Here is a 20,580-nt window from a genome sequence, read left to right as displayed (position 1 = left end):
TTTGTTGACTGGTGCAGACTCGATGGGCTGAATGGCCTCCTTCTGCACTGTAAACACCTGAGACTATATCAACATATACAGAAATTTGCTTCACAGTTGCCAGTGTCAGCAATAATTGAAAGAATTGCCATCAGCAACAATATGCCTTTTACATTGCAAACTTACTGAGATTGTGGTACAGGACTTTAACACTTATAAAACAAATTTTAACATGTATTTACATCTCAAGATGCATTCAAGAGATATAGCTGAATACAACCCCAAAGAAGCCAAAGGTGAAGTGGACACTTACTCAGTTAATCACAAAGTAATCATTCTCAAACTTCAATAAACTGCTGGAGCTGAAAATTGGTTCAAACCATTTTGTACACTATTGATGGGAAGTGCATATGGAACTGGATAATGCTACTCCTGTATTATTACCTGTATCCTCTCCAGTTCAACAGTCAGCAAGGAATTATTGTCTTGGCTCGTATGGGAACAATTGTCATTTGGACATCTATTTACTGCAGGTAACCAAAGCCCACAAAACTCATCCTGCTCTCATGAACACATGCCCATCCTTGGCCTGCTGCAATGTTGAGGAAACTGGAGGAACAGCACCTCACCTTCCAATCAGGCACTCCACAGCCTTCCAGACTTAACATTGACTTCAACAACTTCAGACCATGAACTCTCTCCTTCATCCTTACCCATTTTTTATCCCCCTTTTTTCAATATTCATTTTTTAAAATTTTTTATCCACTTTTTATTTTTTATTCATTTTTAAAAATTCATTGTTTTATCCCCATCTTTTATCCTATTTTCAATTTATTTTCCCACCACTGTCCCTTCCCCCCAACCCACCTGTCATTTGTTCATGTTGTTCTTTCTAGAGTGCTTACCCTTGTCTTGCTATCACATTCTGCTTTCTTACCTTAATGCCACCATCAGCACCTCCTTTAGCCAGTACCAGTACCATTAACACCCCTTTATCTTTTTGTTCATGACATCTTTGTCAATCTCTCCTTTGCTCCCACCTAATCACTAGCCTTCTATCCAGCTTCACCTGCTCCACCCCCTCCCTCCCTTAAATAGTATAAATTTCACATTTTTACTTCTCTTTAGCTCTGAAGAGTCATATGGACTCGAAACATTAAATCTGTCTTTCTCTCCACAGACGCGTTAGACCTAAGTTTTTCCAGCATTTTCTGTTTTTGTTTCAGATTTCTAGCATCCGCAGTATTTTGCTTTTACCTACAAAACTGAATGACATGGGTCAGTCTTCTAGATAGAAACATGTGGACACCTTAAAAAAGGCATTTTACTTTAAAAGGCCAAAAAATCAACTAACAATTGCTGCACAAATCTGGCTTTTTGTGATACCACTTCTGACAAAGATATTTTTGTAATTCAAACTGATTTTTCAAAACTCCAGCTCAAACGAAAAATTATGGGTTTAAAAAAACTCCAAAAACCTGAAACACTTCGTATGCAGCACTCATGGCAAAACCTGCCTCTCACATATTGGCCAATTCAGCCATCAGAAGTAAACCATATAAAAATCGCCAACAGATTTGATTTACTTCATGTCCTTAATCTTATGTAAATGCAAGGATACCACCGCCAACAACCAAAAACAATAAAGCCACAATATAAATATAAGTTAAGTAATGAAACAACCCAAGACGCTTCACAGGAGGTTTGAAGCAAAATTTGACACCAAGCCACATAAGAGTAGGGCAGATGGCCAAAGGTTTGGTCAAAGGAGTATGTATATGGAGTGTTTTAAAGGAGGAAGGAGAGGTACCCTTACAGTGGGTCTAATGCTGCATTTTGATTTTTTAAAATTCATTCATGGGATGTGGGCGTTGCTGGCTAGGAGAGCATTTATTATCCATCCCCAGTTGCCTTTCAGAAGGTGGTGAGCTGCCTTCTTGAACCACATGTGGTGTAGGTACACCCACAGTGCTGTTAGAAAGGGGGTTCCAAGATTTTGACCCAGCAACAGTGAAAGAACGGTGATATATTTCCAAGTCAGGATGGCGAGTGGCTTGGAGGGAAACTTCCAGGTGGTGGTGTTCCCATCTATCTACTGCTCTTGTCCTTCCAGATGTTAGTGGTCATGGAGATAAAAACAAAAAACTGCAGATGCTGGAAATCCAAAACAAAAACAGAATTACCTGGAAAAACTCAGCAGGTCTGGCAGCATCAGCGGAGAAGAAAAGAGTTGACATTTCAAGTCCTCATGACTCTTCAACATCAGTTTTGCTGCCAGACCTGCTGAGTTTTTCCAGGTAATTCTGTTTTTGTTAGTGGTCATGGGTTTGGAATGTGCTGCCTGAGGCATCTAATACACTTGTAGTGTGTGGACAGCTCTAACATTAGGCACCATGAATATGTGACTTAGCACAGCATAAAAGAAACTACACTAAACAAATTAGACTTGAGTTTACTGTGTAGGTGTTTCACAGCAGTTAAAATGCAGTGGCATTCTGTAGGCAAATATTGATGATAACTTTAAGGTTCTCTGAACAAGCAACTTTCCCAACCAAATTTAAGATGCTTCAAATATTACCCTGCCCAATATTCTGGCCGTCAATTGAATATGGCTCAGAGAAATACCAACCTGAACCAGTTTGAACACATCAAGTTAGCAGGGGTTATTGCATCCAACAAAAATTTATTTAGCTCCCCTCATGAGTCAAAAGACATAGCAAAGTATTTTGCATTAAATTAAATACAGCATGAGCAGCCCAATTATATCGTCACAAGACTCAGGAGGGAAATACTCACTGAGACCGGAACAGGGAACTGACCCACTCACAGCTGCACAAGGTAAAGACAATAAATCTGAACAAGGAACTGACCAACACAGCTGGACAGAGTAAAGACTCTCAAATCCACACAGGGGACTGACACACAGGCAATTCATTTTCCCAAAACTATTTTAATACTAACGTCAGAGAATCCTGCAGTTCTCTTGGTCACAATCAAACACCAGTAGTTAAATCACAAAAATTGCCCTTGCTACAAGAGCGTTCACTCTCATCATGAACGTTTCTGTGCTTCAATACCAAATATTACATCCTCATGACTTGTTTTTTCCTGTCTGGCCAATCTCTTAACTTTTTTTTTAAGAAATGACATCCTAAGCGCCCTGTGAAAAATCCTCAGAAAACGAAGCTGTTGCTGGCTGGGCACATTGACTTGTAAAACACATTTAACAAATCTCCACACACTAATAAACAGAAAGCAGGAGGAGGGAACAGGATTGTCATAGCTATAAAATTTGTGAGGGATATTTTGGAACAACAGAAATGAAGAAAGAGAAATCGAGCGCTAGAAGTATCTCAGGGCTTTATTAATTTACAATAATAGCTAAAGGAAAAATGGCCAACTTTGTTAATTATTAGAATTTCTTCTCAGGCAATGGTGTCACTAGCAAAGTCAACATTTATTTCTCATCTGTAATTGTCCATGAGAAGGTGGCGGTGAGCTTTCTCCTTGACTCACTGCAGTCTGTGTAGTGAAAACACTCCCATAGTGTGGTTAGGTAGGGGTTTTCAGGATTTTGACCCAGTGATGAAGGAATGGTGATAGATTTCCAAGTCAGCATCATTTGGACCTTGGAGGGGAATTTGGAGGTAATGGTGTTCCATGCACCTGTCATCATTGTCCTTCAAGGAAGTGAAAAGGAGACAATTGCCTTAGAAGCTGTTCAGAGAAGGTTCATTTGACTTTGTTGATTCCTGGGATGGGAGGGCAGGGTGGGTTATCTTATGAAGAAAGGCTGAACAGGTTGTGCCTATACCCATTGGAGTTTAGAAGAATGAGGGCTGATCTATTTGAAACATAAAAGATTCTGAGGGGGCTTGACAGGTTGGATGCTGAGAATACATTTCTCCTTTTGCAGGAGTCTAGAACCAAGAGATAGTTTAGAATTTACGGGTCTCCCATTTAAGATGGAGATGAGCGGGAACTGTTTCTCTCGGAGGGCTGCTAGCCTTTAGGATTCTCTTCCACAGATAACAGTGGAGGCTGAGCCATTGAATATGTTCAAGGCTGAGTTAGAGATTTTTGATCAGCAAGGGAGTCAAGGGTTATGGGGAACAGGCAGGGAAGTGGAGTTAAATCCACAATCAGGTCAGCCATGAGCTCACCAAATGACACAGCTGGCTTGAGGGGCCCAAATGATCTATTCCTGCTCCTAATCCTTGTGTTCGGAAGCTGCTGTACTACATCCTATAGATAGTACAATGTGCAGCCATCTGCATTAGTTGTTAATGTTTAACTCTTTCGAGTACAAACCCATTTCCATCTGTTTCAGATGAAGTTACATTGTTTCATAGTTTGCCATTGTGAGATTTGAACTCTTGATACTCTTTTTTGAGTAAACCTGTTTCCATCTGTTTCAGATGAAGTTACATTGTTTCATAGTTTGCCATTGTGAGATTTGAACTCTTGATCTTAGGGTTACAAACCCAGTACCATAACCACTTGGCTATTTAGGCCAAGCTAAATCCACTTCCATCTGTTTCAGATGAAGTTACATTGTTTCATAGTTTTTGCCATTGTGAGATTTGAACTCTTGATCTTAGGGTTACAAACCCAGTACCATAACCACTTGGCTATTTAGGCCAAGCTTAAAATTGGGATAAAGCCATTGTGAGATTTGAACTCTTGATACTCTTTTGAGTAAACCTGTTTCCATCTGTTTCAGATGAAGTTACATTGTTTCATAGTTTTTGCCATTGTGAGATTTGAACTCTTGATCTTGGGGTTACAAACCCAGTACCATAACCACTTGGCTATTTAAGCCAAGCCCAGTTTTGCCATTGTGAGATTTGAACTCTTGATCTTGGGGTTACAAACCCAGTACCATAACCACTTGGCTATTTAAGCCAAGCATTCCTAATCCATCGCCTTAACCACTCGAAATAGGGCAGGACTCCCCTGTCAATCGCCCGCTGCCTGGACCTGTTAATGGCCAACTTGGCAAACCCATTTCCATCTGTTTCAGATGAGGTTATATTGTTTCATAGTTTGCCATTGTGAGATTTGAACTCTTGATCTTGGGGTTACAAACCCAGCACTGTAACCACTTGGCTATTTACGCCAAGCCCTAAAGCATGGTCAACTGCTATCAGCTCTTTTGAGTACAAACCCATTTCCATCTGTTTCAGATGAAGTTACATTGTTTCATAGTTTGCCATTGTGAGATTTGAACTCTTGATACTCTTTTTTGAGTAAACCTGTTTCCATCTGTTTCAGATGAAGTTACATTGTTTCATAGTTTGCCATTGTGAGATTTGAACTCTTGATCTTAGGGTTACAAACCCAGTACCATAACCACTTGGCTATTTAGGCCAAGCTAAATCCACTTCCATCTGTTTCAGATGAAGTTACATTGTTTCATAGTTTTTGCCATTGTGAGATTTGAACTCTTGATCTTAGGGTTACAAACCCAGTACCATAACCACTTGGCTATTTAGGCCAAGCTTAAAATTGGGATAAAGCCATTGTGAGATTTGAACTCTTGATATATTGGAACAAATCACGAGATGTTTGTAACTCTTTCGAGTACAAACCCGTTTCCATCTGTTTCAGATGAAGTTACATAGTTTTGCCATTGTGAGATTTGAACTCTTGATCTTGGGGTTACAAAACCAAGTACCATAACCACTTGGCTATTTAGGCCAAGCAAATGGTTTTGTAACTCTTTCGAGTACAAACCCGTTCCCATCTGTTTCAGATGAAGTCACATTGTTTCCCATTGTGAGATTTGAACTCTTGATCTTGGGGTTACAAACCCAGTACCATAACCACTTGGCTATTTAGGCCAAGCCAAAAATTGGAGTGTACTCTGTAACTCTTTCGAGTACATACCCGTTTTCATCTGTTTCAGATGAAGTTACATAGTTTGCAATTGTGAGATTTGAACTCTTGATCTTGGGGTTATAAACCCAGTACCATAACCACTTGGCTATTTAGGCCAAGCCTAAAATAATGGTTCTTTACCAGTGCACTTACACCAGAATTAGTAACTCTTTTGAGTACAAACATGTTTCCATCTGTCATTTCAGATGAAGTTACATTGTTCCATAGTTTGCCATTGTGAGATTTGAACTCTTGATCTTGGGGTTACAAACCCAGCACCATAACCACTTGGCTATTTAGGCCAAGTCTGTTAATGTTTAAGGTGCAGGAAGGGGTGTCCTATTATTAAGCTTCTTGAGATCATTTGCAGCTGCATCCATGCAAGCAGCTGAAAAGTATTCCATCTGACCCCCTAGCTGTGCCTTAAGTGGAGGAAAGACTTTAGGTGGTCAGGAGCTGAGCCACCCCATGCAGAATACCAAACCTCTTACCTACTCTAGTAGCCATAACTGCGCTAGCCACACCATTGATATGTTGTTGGACTAACTTACTGAGGATTGTCATTGTCTAGCACTTGTGTGGCACAAACACAAGATAGAAGTTATTATGCTGAATATAGTGGGAGAGACTGTAACATAGTCGACACATAACCCAGAGGCTAATGCTCTGGGCACATGGGTTCAAATCTCACCACAGCAGCTGGAGGAATTTAAATTCAATTAATAAAATCTGGAATTAAAAGCTAGTCTCAGTAATGAAGCCATGACACTATCAAATGTCATAAAAACCCAACGGGGTCACTGTTGTCCTTCAGGGAAGGAAATCTGCTGTCCTTGCCTGGTCTGGTCTGCATGTGACTCCAGTCCCACAACAACATGGTTGACTCTTAACCGTCCTCTGCAGTGGCCCTTGCAAGCCACTCAGCTCAAGGGCAATTAGGGATGGGCAATAAATGCTGGCTTTGCCAATGATGCCCACATCCCATGAAATATTTTTTTTAAACATTACTTGTCACTTTATCAATTCTGTCCTGAATTCTGTGCAGCTCTGACTACATGCTTTCACTATCTGAGGAATTGTCAATGAAGGGGTAAACTACTACGATCAATGAGCTTCCTTGCTTCTGACTTTATGATGGCGTAAATGCCATTTTTGAAGCCCTTCGGATCACTGGCCCTTGTGAAACACCTGCAGTGGTGCACTGAAGCCAAGGTTATTAGCCTAAACAACCAGGGTAGTGGAATCTGAAAAAGCAACTCAAGGACCACAAAATAAATTAGGCAAGATATGCAAGTGGACAGAAATAATGGCAACTGAGAATGCAATACAGACAAGTGTGAAATACTGCATGTAAGAGGAATAAATGGGCAACATAAGCTCACCATTAATGATATCAAAATACCCCGGGTGAAGTTGAAAGGTTTGTGCCTTTTAATACATTCAATATATCTAATCACTGCAGAATAGCCGTCAGCAAAACAAAATAAATGATGTCAATACAAGTTATAAGCTGTCATGCTTGATTGACATAGATCAGAAAATTGACAACAGATAAAAAAAAATTCCTGGAGGTACAAAAACATACAAAATTGTACCTAGCATCAGAGATGTAAACTCTGAAAAGTTCAACGATCTTTGGGCTAGAAAGGTGACTGAGGGGAGACAATATTGTTAAAAGACACAGAATAAGTAAACATAGAACTTTAAACTAAAAGTAGCAAAAAGCCACTCAGAGATTTGAGAAATGAAGCTGAGAGGTGACTTAGCCATAAATGAAGGTTTCTGCAACAATGAGAGTGAGGTTGAGGTCTTGTGGCGTAGTGGGTAATGTTCCTACCTCTGAGCCAGAAACTCTTGATTCGAGTCCCACCCCAGGAATTGATGGCCATGGAAAAGTTCATAACATGGCTAAACAGGTTGATTATCAACATGCAAATCCCTCCATCTTGCCTATGGCAGCTGGTAAGGGAAGGAGAGTCTCCGGCGGAGTTGTGCCCCTCAAGCTATATATATATAGCCTCTGGCTTCAGGCTAGCAACTCATTCCAGGAAGAAATTGAAAATGGATGTAAGCATGTACTTCGTCTGCCTCATGAGTCTTGAGATAGGGGAAGCCTAAGAATAAGGAGCGAGGTTGGGCTGAAAATGAACAGCATTATGGCAGAAGGTGGCATTTTTGGCAATCTGCAGATATTGTGTTCAAAGCTCAAAGTAGGGAATGGTGATCACACATTCTTGGATTGAACCCAAAGGAGCAGCCAGGCGGTAATTGGAATGGATGACTGAGGCACCAAACCTCATGCAGATGTTCAATATAATGACTTGAGCTGGAATTCTTGTTTTGCAGGGAATAAAGTTCACTTTAAAGAGCCCTCCATTTGTTAAAGTGTTTGTAAATGTATCTGCCTTGATGCTTTATAATTGGTCTTGCTTCACTGAAGAGTTTGTCAGGAAGTCTTCCTGGGGACTGGAAGAAGTGCCTGTGGGAGGGTGTGCAAGATCATAGTCTCCAGTTCATACACAAGGGGTTTCATTTTCTGATCCTTCCAGTAAACACCTTCTCATTGGAGGCAGGAGATCTACTTTTAGAAGTTAATGGTGAATCCAAAAGAGTATCTAGTGCAGAACCCAAATTTATATTCTCACTGTGCACAAATTATCATGTTGTAATTATAGCTGTGACTACACTCTAAAAGTACTTAATTGACTAGAATACTTTGGGATACCCTGAAGAAATAAGAGAGGCTTCATAAATGCTGCAGATGAATTGGTAAAGGGAATTATTTTTATGAAAACTGCATGATGATCATTACTATTAGGGTATAAAACCAGATCATACTGACCTTATTACCAATGTAGTTCAGACCACCTATATTGTAAAAGAAGCTAGTTGTGCCTGCTGCATAGTTGTTAGAATTACTGATTGAAAAGTTAATTCTAAAAGTATTTCAGTATTAAGGCCCACCAATTGCAAGCTTTATAAATCTCCCTCCTGAGAATTATCCTAACAAGCATGCTTAATAATTGAAATTTTAATTTTTTTAAGCAAACAAAGCACAATCTCATATTTCTCATATAACAAAAAAACACTCAAGTGATTTAGATTTTAGGCAAATATGAAGAAACAAGGGTAGGGCAGGAAGATGTAGTAAAGTCCATTAAAACCCATTCGAGAACATGAGTAGAATTTCTACATAATTCAGAAATTGAGTTTCAGTAAGTTTATAAAGCTATGAAATATATCTTTGGGTGGACATAGAAAAGACAGCAAATGAGTCATTTTACAAGGATTAGTGAACAAAAAACGTAATATACAGTATTCATGCCACAAGAATTGACAAAGGTATTGTACTAGTGTTTTTAGAGGTTTCAGAACATTAAACATGGATTGGAAAAAAACATATACGAACACATCTTAGCTCACAATTGAAATTGTGACCACCTCCTGAACATTGTTATAAGTTTACTGTATCATTTTCTTGAGGTAGTTCTGAAGGGGCTACATTTGTAAATGCATCTTATTTTCAATGTACACCAAACCACATAATTGTTGTAATTTTTAATTATTGCCTGATATAGGAATAATTGGTCATTATGTTGAAGCTTACATCCAGGTACTTTTGCATTTAAAAAGACTTCCAGCTGATACACTTTAAAGTTCAGAGTAACTCAATCTGGATTTCACACCTACTTTTTCTTCCCCTCATTCTACCTTAAACATGAGCATGTCATGGATTGGGGCAGAAGATAACATACAACACATCAACAGGCAGGATCAGTGCCTCTCCCTAATTAGCCAATGAAACTCACTTGAACAGTCAGTAACTGCAAGGGCTTCTCGGTGGCAAAAATGTATCCTCATTTGACCTGAAAGACCCAAATACCAATGGCAAACACCCCCAATTGGAAAAGCTAGGGCTCAGACACCACCAGGACAAGTTAAAAGTTCAGCAGACTTGCATTGTTGTCACAAGGGCACCCTTGCAATAAATCATGCCTGAATTTACTCACTGAAATTGTGGTTATTTTAACTTCAGATTAATTGGGCTGTGTGAAGTTAACTAAAAGAGAAAAATTGATCATATCTGGCAAATCTGAGGTGATGACAGGTATAGTGAAAAAGGAAAATATAGTGGATGTAATGTAAAGTACATGGATTGAAAGAAGTTCTTTGACCAGGTACCACACAGATAATACTAGAGCTGATTCATGGGTATGGAATTAAAAAGAACGATGTGGATTAAAAACCTGTTTTTTTTTCCATAAATCAAGACATAATGCAGAATGCTTGGAAGTGGGGAGTGGTAGAGCTGGAGGAAGCAGGGTCCAAATTTGTATTTAGGAAACATAATAAATTATTCTAAATGACTAAAGGAAGCTGCAACAGGATATTAATAAAAAGGAATCGGCAAAAGTGACAGACAGTTTTCAATGTCTGTAATTGCGGAGGAGGGTGTGGTTCATTGTTCAAAGCAACATCGCCCATGTCTCAGAGATAAAAACCAATGGAACAATGGGCATTAATGGATAACGGAAAAAGACAAAGAACATAATAGACTTTATAGCACGAAGGGTAGAATATAAAAGTCAAACTATAATGGTGAGTCCAGATAAAAGCTCAGTAAAACCTGTTTGATTACTGTGTGCAGTTTTGCACCCCCCCCCCCCCCAAAAAAAATCATACTTTAGGAAGGATGCTACCACAGGAATCATTAGTATGCTGCGTGGCACGAGGAAATATAGATTGTAATCAGAGTGTTTCGATCAGGTTTATAAAGTTAAGGAGGACGGGAGATTGGAAAAAAATCTATTTCTAGTGATTGAGGGGTCAAGAATGAAACTTAAGACAGAAAACAAGGAAAAAATTGTTAACACGGGGTTGTGGAATTCGTTACCAGAGTTAGTGATTAAGGCAGAGATTATTCCAAAAGGTAACAGTTTAGATAAATGGCAAAAGCATGAAGGGAAACAGGAACAGGACAGGCACTTGGATTTAGTGCTACTCAGTGTGGACAATAAGCATCAACAGAGACTGATTGGGCCAAATGGCTCATTTGCATTGTAATTGTATGAAATATATAATTAGTAAAAGGGCATGGAATTACTCACACAAAGTAATGGAGATTATAGTTACAAACCTCATGGTTCCCAGAATTTTAAGACAGGTGATTGGACTTTAAACAACCATTAAGAATTGGCCTCACTTCACTGTCACTAAATAATTAAAAAATTAAATTTTAAAACAGGGAAAATATTGCTGAAATATAGCACAATTCTGTGTATCAGTACTCCTACTTGAAGCAGAGGCTTCACAATGACCATGTTTAGCCTTGTTCAAAAAAAGCATTGAATCTTTAACAAGTTTGTTTTAGAAGTGTAATTGTGTCAGCATGAATGAAAACCTGTCTAGAACACAGATTGTGCATATTGAACAGGTTAAAATTAAATTTCATCTCTGCATGACACCAACAGGAAATATAGCCAAGAAGCCAAGTTAAAAGGATTTCAAATTATTTAAGTGAAAACAATACAAAATTATGTCCAATGCAGTGAAAATTCACATCACTGTGATTGTGGCCAACAAGGGCATACTGCTAGTTTTAACATCAATAACTTGATGCAGCAATCTGCATCCTTGATATACATATGGGACCAAGTATAACCAGATTACTTCAAATGAAATGTTTTACAGTTTAAATTAAGAGGTTCTCCTCTCAGGAAAGTCAATGCAGGCTGCAATACTGGCTTACATTTCAAATCAGTATTATTTCACAATAGCACATTTTCCTCCAATAAAAACTAAGTTAAGCCAAGACAAAAGTAATGTCAAAAATATCCATTACCAAAACAACAAAAATATGTCAATATAAAGTGCATTATCTTCTGCGGTGCATGGGTACCCGTGCATGAATTCAACACTGATGTCGAGGTGGAACTAGTGTGCCATCCTTTGTACAGGAAATTGCCATGCACCCAATGCCCTGCCCAGACGCATTCCAGCATCGATATTCAACAGAAAAACCATGAAGCCCTCAACACCTCAAGCTATTACAATCTGTATTTACCTTCAAAAATCTGTGAATCTAAAACATATCTTTGCCTCCCAAACAATGAGAGGGCTTGTGGTAAACAACCCACTGCTCACATCCAGATGTACTTACCGTCAGAATGCTCCAATGCATCGTCGCTGCGGACCAAGCTACGAGAGAGGGAAGAAAGCACCACAACAAGCTAAAAGCTCCCATTGCTAGCAGGGCTAGGCGGTAAAGAGTTTGCTGGTGGCCACTGCTGGAGCTGCCAGGCGTCCATAGCTCGCACACTGGTTCATTTTACCGTGTTTTTGTGGCGAGCCGCCTCACTCCGCATTGTGCCACTGCCCCGCTCGACGCACTTCTACTGCGCTAGAATCGGCAACCACCCCTCCATACGGACGGCCGCCGATTTATTTTACTGGCACCAGCGACTCCACCACTGCAGAAACCTTGCGGACACTTTCACCAAGTCGACAGGCTTCAAATAGTAAGGAAGAAGCGACTGGTCATCAATGTCGGCTGCATTTATTCCCATAGCTCCAGCGATGATGCTTTGTTGATGGCACGGCGAGCTCGGGCTGATGTTGAATGGAAATCAGCAAGCGCTCGCTCCGCTGTCGCAGTGAAGAGGGAAAGGGCGGGGCCAGAACTTTGCGTCATCCTCAGAACCCTCCGGGCAACATTCCACTGCCAATCAGATACTTAAATCTTATCCCCGCCCACTCTCCTCTCTACCTCTGCTCTTCATCGCACCGACACTGCCTTAACTCATACGGCATTGAAACGTTTTCGTACTGGCTGCAGAGTAAAACGTCGAGAAGAAATCAAGTGCCTCTTTAATTACTTTTCAGATTGCCTATGCTTTATATTAAGGCGGACGTTGTGTGGCGTTTCCTGTTTACTTAGAACAGGAGAGTTTAATAATCTGCTGCTCAGTGGGTTATTCTGCTGTTACGGTGAAGCTCTTTTAAAGCCAACCAAATTAACTAAATTTTTTAAAAATGTGAAGTTTAATTTGGGGCTGCAACTTTAACAATTTAAGGGGAAAGGGAGAGTTAGGAGCTTACTTAAGGCAGGGGCAAGGCAGAGATTCCATAGCAACATGAGAAAGCCTTACACCTATTTCGTAATTCAATTAGGTCATGGATAATCTACCTCTTCATTTTGCCATCTGATCCCCATATCCCTTAATATCCTTACATGAAATAATTCTATCTCAACCTTGAAAACTTCAATTAACATGATTTTCACATCCTTTTGATGGAAGAGATTTCCAGATTTCTGCAACCCTATCAGAGAAAATAGCTTATCTATTTATACTAGCAAATCCCTAAACATTGCTATCAAGTCACCCTCAGAACTTGTACCCAAGAGCCAATAATTTGCAACTTGTCCTCAAATTTAACCCTCTAAACCCCACTACCATTCTGGCGAATCTGTTGTAGTACCCCCCCCCCCCCCACCCCCCCAGTTCCCCCCAGCCCCATTGCAAATTTATCTTTCCAGAGGTGTGTTAAAAATTGAATGCAGCTCTAGAGTTACAGTCTGAGCAAGGCCATAATAATTCCGCCAACTCCACCATGATGCCACCACCAAACACATCTTCTCTTCACTCCACCTGTTGGCATTCTGTAGGGACCGTTCCCTCCGGGGCACCCTGGTCCACTCCTCAATCACCCCCTACACCTCAACCCCCTCCCACAGCACCTTCCCATGCAACTGCAGAAGGTGCAATACCTGCCCCTTTACTTCCCCCCTCCTCCCTGTCCAAGGGCCCAAACACTCCTTTCAAGTGAAGTAGCACTTCACTTGCACTTCCCTCAATTTAGTCTACTGCATTCACTGCTCCCAATGCGGTCCCCTCTACATTGGAGAGACCAAACGCAGATTGGGTGACCCCTTTGCGGAACACCTTCGGTCTGTCCGCAAGCATGACCCAAACCTCCCTGTAGCTTATTATTTCAACACACCACCCTGCTCCCATGTCCACATGTCTGTCCTTGGCCTGCTGCAATGTTCTAGTGAAGCTCAACACAAACTAGAGGAACAGCACCTCATCTTCCAATTAGAAACTTTACAGCCTTCCATTCTTAACACTGAGTTCAACAACTTCAGATCATGAACTCTCTCCTCCATCCTCACCCCCTTTTTGATCCCTTTTTTTCTAATAATTATTACATATTTTTATATATATATTTTTCTTTTCCCACCTATTTCTATTATTATTTTTAAATTTATTCCATCCATTGTTTTATCTCCACCTTTTAGCCCATTTTGATCCCTTCCCCCCACCCCACCCCCAATAGGTCCATCTGTCACTTGGTCATCCTGCTTTCTACCCTTAATGTCACCATTAGCACACACTTTAACTAATGTCACTAACGTCAACACCCTTTTGTCCTTTTGTTTATGACATCTTTGGCAACCTCTCCTTTGTCTCCACCTATCAATGGCCCTATATCCAGCTCCACCCATCCCACCACCACCACCCTCCCCCCCCCCACCACCCCCCCACCCCACTTAAACAGCTTATATTTCACCACATTTTTATTCCTCTTTAGTTCTGATGAAGAGTCACATGGACTTGAAACATTAATTGTCTTCCTCTCTACAGATGCTGTCAGACCTGCTGAGTTTTTCCAGCAATTTTTGTTTTTGTTTCAGATTTCCAGCATCCATAGCATTTTGCTTTTATCTTAATAGGCCAAATATGGCTTATGCCTCAGAGAATGGGTGCGGACGCTGTGCTGTGTTTAAGGGAAAACCTTGGAGTTTAAATCAATCCCAGAGGGACTACTAGTGAAGAGATAGAAAGATGGTTTAGAATTTTTTGTTTTCCTCTTCCTTTGGCCCCAGTCATGCTTCACGTGCTAGTTCAAGTTCCAGTACTTCGTGAGGGAGGACACCCTTGTAGAAGCGTGACAGGAAGCCCTGCACACTACAATTCAATTTCCCCAATAGAGTCTGTGGAAATGTTAGGCTCTGGTCTCTGCTGCACATCATTCACATCAAAAACATCACATCAGACATTGTGTTTTCTGATGATGTTGCTGAGGGGCAGCATAAATATAAGAAGTAGGAAGGAGCCATGGATTGATCTTTGGGGGCCACCAGAGATAACAATGCAGAAATAGGAAGATAAGCCATAGCTAATGATCCCCTGGTTAGGATTAGATAGGTAAGAATGAAACCAGGTGAGTGCAGTCCCACCAAGCTGAATGACAGTGGGTTCTTAGATTAAAGAATGGCTGCTTCACTTTGTCTTCAAACCCACAGTGGCGCTGGTTTTCTTGGGTAGCAGCATGGCCTGGATATTAGGCAGCACCCCACCCTGAATGATGGTCATCCCTCCCAGCAGCTTGTTGAGCCCCTTAGTCATAGAGTCATAGAGGTCCTCAGCACAGAAAAAGGCCCTTCAGCCCATCGAGTCTGTGCCGGTCAAACAAGTATCTAACTATTCTAATCCCATTTTCCAGCACTAGGCCCATAGCCTTGTATGCTGTGGCATTGCAAGTGTACACCCAAATATTCCTTAAATGTTATGAGGGTTTCTGCCTCTGCCACCCTTTCAGGCAGTGAGTTCCAGATTCCCACCACCCTCTGGGTGAAATAATTCTTCCTCACATCCCCTCTAAACCTCCTGCCCCTTACCTTAAATCTATGCCCCCTGGCTATTGATTCCTCCACCGGGGGAAACATTCCTTCCTGTCTACCCAATCTGTGCCCCTCCTTGTCGTTATGGACGGCCAGCTGCAGGTATCTGGGGATGATGTCGGGCCGGGCAGCATTACCGCCCAGCTCAAGAATTTCAGCAGTCAGATAGACTGGGGCTCCAGCATCCACACGTTCAGCCTAGTTGCCCTTTCTTAGGAGTCTGCAAACACGGCCCACCAGGAACAGCAGTCCAGCCTGAGAGAAGTGAGAGTTGGCCTTGCCCCAAGCTTTACTGCCGACCTTTCCTCATCCAGACATTTCCACAATCTCACAAACACTTCAGGGAAGCATTGGAGGAGGATGGTGTGGTGAACTATTCAAAGATTGCAGATAGGTTGAGAAGGAGCCAGGACAGTTTACTTTGGTCACAGTCACATAGGATGTTATTTGTGACTCTAATAACAGCCAGTAAATACTGGGAGAGGCAGGGGTAGAAACCTGATTGCAGGGCTTCAAACATGAAGTTCTGGGAAAGAAGGGCACAGATTTTAGAAGCAACAGCACTTTCAAGGACTTTGGAGAGGAAGTTGGAAATGGGCCAACAGTTGTGAGGATGGTGGGATCAATATTAGAAAGAGTGACACGTGGACAATTACATCATACTTACACCCTAATAACTCGTAAATGAATAATATAAAAGCAAAGGTCATATTTGAATGGTTGTTGCATCTAATTATAAACAAGAAACAAGCAGATACAAACAAAGATGAAAGCAAAATACTGCAGATGCTGGAAGTCTGAAATAAAGACAAAAAATGCTGGTAAAACTCAGCAGGTCTGGCAGTATCTGTAAAGTGAGAAACAGGGTTAATGTTTCGAGTCCATATGACTCTTCTTCAGAGTTAAAGAGGGTCTTTAGTCATTTGGACTTGAAATTTTAACTCTGTTTCTCTGTCCACAGATGCTGCCAGACTGCTGAGCTTTACCGCATTTTCTGTTTTTATTTCAGATACAAACAAGACTTGTATCTTTATAACGCTTTTCACAACCACTGGACATCCCAAAATGGTTTACAGCCAATGAAGTACATTTGAAGTGTGATCACTGTTGTAATGTAGGAAATGCAATGGCTTATTCTACACACAGCAAACTCTCACAAACAGCAAAGTGATAATGACCAGGTTAGCTGTTTCTTTGTGATGTTGATTGAGAGATAAATATTTACTAGGACACCAGAACACTGGGGCTAACTCAGCTGTTTACCTTCGAAACAGGTGCCGTGGAGTCTTTTACATTCACCAGAGAAGGCAGATGGGGCCAAGATTTAACAACTCATCCAAAAAGCAATCAATCAAGAATCAGTCGGAGCAAACCTTTATCTATAAAACAATCCATAAAAGGAAACATAGGGCCAGAGATGATCTTGGCCAAATTGCTAGGGAAGATCGGGACTTATTCTACAATCCAAAGTGTCCTTCTGTTTAAATGGGCCAAAGATGTCCCACTCTAAAAGGAAGACATAATAATTGAAAAAAGGAGTTCAACGTTCTGATATAAATTATGCCCGGGTTGGACAAAGTCTCTCCAGCACCATGTGATTTTTATCCCAAGTCTTTTAATTATACAGTTAGGCAGATTAGGGCTATTTCATTGTAGTCTTATTTATCTATTTGTCTTGGCACATGCATGGAGGAATGAAGGCAAGAATCATGTTAGCTAGAAATATCCATATTTCCAAGGATAAGCGGGTTCCCTGCAATGGTGTTGTGGTCTGTCTTCATGAGTGGGTTGTATTTGCAACATTTATTTCAACAAGACATCAATCGCAACTGTATGCAAAAACGTGAACTTTTGATCACAATAATTTTAGTGGTGGTGTGTTTAAATTATGGTCCAATAGTGTATGATGACATACCAAACATACCCAAAATCAAAATAATGGGAACACAAAATGCTGGGAATACTCAGCAGGTTTAGGCAACTTGTGTGTAAAGAGAAACCCATTTCAGAACTGGAAAAGTTTAAGATGTAACAGGTTTGAAGCAATGACAGGGACAGGGAAAGTAGGGTTTGGAGGCTGGGGGGAGAATAAAGTGGAAGATCTATAACTGAGTGGAAGACAAAATAAATTAAATGACAAACGGGATCATGGTGCAAGACTAAAGGTGTTGATAATGGCACAAGTAAAGAAACAGAATATGGATCTACAGGAGGTGTTAATATAAAAGGGAAATCATCAGCAACAGCAATCATCCAAAAACAGCTAGGGGAAGAGGTTATGATCTGAAATTGCTGAAGTCAATTGTGGCTCTGAAAAGCTGTAAAGTGCCTCACCCAAAAATAAGGTTCTGTTCCTTGACTTTACACTGTACTTGATTGGAACTGTGTAGGCGGCTGTTAGTTGAGGAAAAGGGAAAGGATATCAGAAGAATTAGTATGGAAGGTGGCATCATCAGAACAGTTGCGACAGAGACAGAGAAACTTGCAGAATGGAATAGAGCCTTTGCAGCAAGCAGGGTGTGAGGAAATGTAGTCCAGGTTTCTGCGGGATTCAGTGGGCTGATAGTGGACATTGGTCGAAAGCCTACCCAAAGAATACAGACAGAGAAATCTTGAAAGGGAAGGAGTGAAGATGGACCACTTAAAGTTGAGGAAAAGGTGGAAATTGGAATTAAAATTGGTACAATTTTCCAGTTTGGGATGAGAGCAGGAAACAGCACTGATGCTGTCAGCGTTATACTGGATAAAGGTGAGTGAGAGGACCTAAGTAGGACTGAAACAAAGAATGTTCCACATATCCTATGAAAGTGCAGGCATAGCTAGGATCCATATTGGTTCCTATAGCAACACCTTTTATTTAAAAGAAGTAAGTGGAGTCAAATCAGAAGTTGTTCAATGTGAGAACAAGTCCAGCCAGACAAAGGATGGTGGTGGTGAATGGGAACTGGTTGGGAATCTGTTCAATGAAGAAATAGAGAGCCTTCAGGCCATTCTGGTGGAGGCTGGAGGTAAAGAAAGATTGATCATCCATGCTGAAAAGGAGACGATTAGAGCCAAGAAATAGGAAACTATTAAAGTGGTAAAGAACATCGGAAAAATTGTGGATGTAGGAAAAAAACACTGGACAAGAGGTAAAAAAGAGACTTGAGATAGGAAGAAATCAATTTTGTGGACAAAAGATTGGATTACAGAGCAGTCCTCTTTGTGGATCTTGAGAAAGTTGCAGAAGTGGGTTGTGTCATACTGGCAATTCTCAATGAAAAGGATACAGAGGATAAGACCAGATGGAGGGGTCGTGGATGATGGGAGGAAAAATCCGCTGTGTGGGATAAGACTCTTGGCCAAAGAAGTGGGCAAGGTTGAAGGGGAAGGGACGGGAGGGGGTGGGGGGTGGTGGGCAAAGGTGATGGCAGAGCTGAGGACTGATTGTTCAGGGTCAAAATCAAAGCTTATTTCTGTAGTATTTATATAATTTAATACAAAACTAATCTCAATAAAATAGATATGTTTAACCTGTTAAAAAGCAACATTAAGTGTTCAAAGACAGTGATGAGCAAAACATCCTGCATTTGAAAAGACTGCTTGCCCTAATGATGCCCTCACATAATTTCCTAACTTAATTAAAAATTGAGAAGTTGACGTCACCTTGAACTTTGTTCCATTGGCAGGGAGGCTTGTCAGCACGAATAGGGAAATGATAAGCACACTACCCATGATGTCCCAATATGTGTGGCCATCAGGCAAGGCTGTCTGCCAGCAGCATGAACATAGAAAACTAGCCTATTATTTTGTCATAGTTGCTTGTTTCCCCCCAGTGTATAAGGAACACACTTGTCATAAGGGCCAAACCTGCATTTCCAGTGGTTATTTCTTCCTATTAAAATGACTGGATTGAAAGTCACAGATAGCGCGTTTGTGATTTCCTGCACTGCACTATAGTGGCATGGAATCAGTCCTATAGTTTTACTTAAAAGGGTATATATTCTGCAATGTGCCAGAGTTTGACTCAAATATAATAATGGACATTAATAGCTCTGGTGCAATTTCCTATTTATTTAAGATGGATCAATCCCTTAGAGCTATAGCACTGTTGGGTATTTTGTACTCTGTAACTTTCAGAGGTAGGGCAATCTAAGTGAGGAGCTTGCTCTATACATCTCGAATGAGGGCCAACCAACAAAAGTTTGCAGCACGCCCACTCCTGCAGCTTAAGTGCAAGACCTGCAAAGTATAAAAAATAACACTCTAGAAGTGAGATGATACCCATTCCTTGAACTAGTTAAAGGAGCTCTACAATCAATAAAATTCCAGTCTTCAATATGTTTTGCAAACCTTGAACTGCTGATTTTTAGTGAAATTTATCCATTTAAAGTACCACGACGATAAATAGATTTTTTATGAAGATATTGTGAAATAAGTTAATTACCTTTCTGAGCTGCTGACAGGCACCGTCAGGCAAAAGCATGTTAATTTGTACTTTCATTATTCCAAAGCTAACAAATCAAGGCCAAGAAATTTGATAGCATTGACTTCTGCGCATCTTATGCGGAGAGTGCCAATACCCCACACTCAAATCTGAGGAACCTTGGATTTTTGGTCTTGAACTTCATTATCATGTAGCTGATGCAAGGTTAACCACCTCCAATGTGTCAGCTCAGCCTTCAGTCGACTGAGGAAAAGAATATTTGAGGATCAGGGTCCCAAACCTGAAACTAATGTCCTGGTTTACCAGGCAGCAGTGATTCCTGCACTCCTATATGCTTCAGAGACTTGGATGACCTACAGCAGGCACTTCAAAGCACCTGCCCCACATGTGGCAGCGTCTGCAGATCACACATTGAAATTATCAGCCATCTAAGGACCCATCAAACAAGAGTGGAAGCAAGTCATCCTCGATCCTGAAGGACTGCCTAACAAGAGAAGAAGGGACCGTAGAGGTTCATGAGCCAATTTTCAGATAAGTAAATGGATAAGATCTCAGGGGTCTGGAAGATGAACAGCTGGACTATGGAGTACAAGTAGAGGATTTTGGGGGT

At 40.9% G+C, this 20,580-nt stretch overlaps 1 protein-coding gene across 1 annotated transcript in view; it reads right to left on the bottom strand.

The window, feature by feature from the left end:
• Positions 1–12,507, bottom strand: part of tnfrsf21 (tumor necrosis factor receptor superfamily, member 21) — a 108,964-nt gene extending 96,457 nt beyond the window's left edge. The window contains exon 1 of the mRNA XM_041188637.1: positions 12,020–12,507. Coding sequence (XP_041044571.1) covers positions 12,020–12,103 — 84 coding nt within the window. The 5' untranslated portion in view covers positions 12,104–12,507. The remainder of the gene's footprint in view (positions 1–12,019) is intronic.
• Positions 12,508–20,580: the final 8,073 nt, after the last annotated feature.

Source organism: Carcharodon carcharias, chromosome 5, assembly GCF_017639515.1.
Source record: "Carcharodon carcharias isolate sCarCar2 chromosome 5, sCarCar2.pri, whole genome shotgun sequence".
Lineage (NCBI taxonomy): Eukaryota > Metazoa > Chordata > Chondrichthyes > Lamniformes > Lamnidae > Carcharodon > Carcharodon carcharias.
This window is presented reverse-complemented; position numbering and strand designations above follow the sequence as displayed.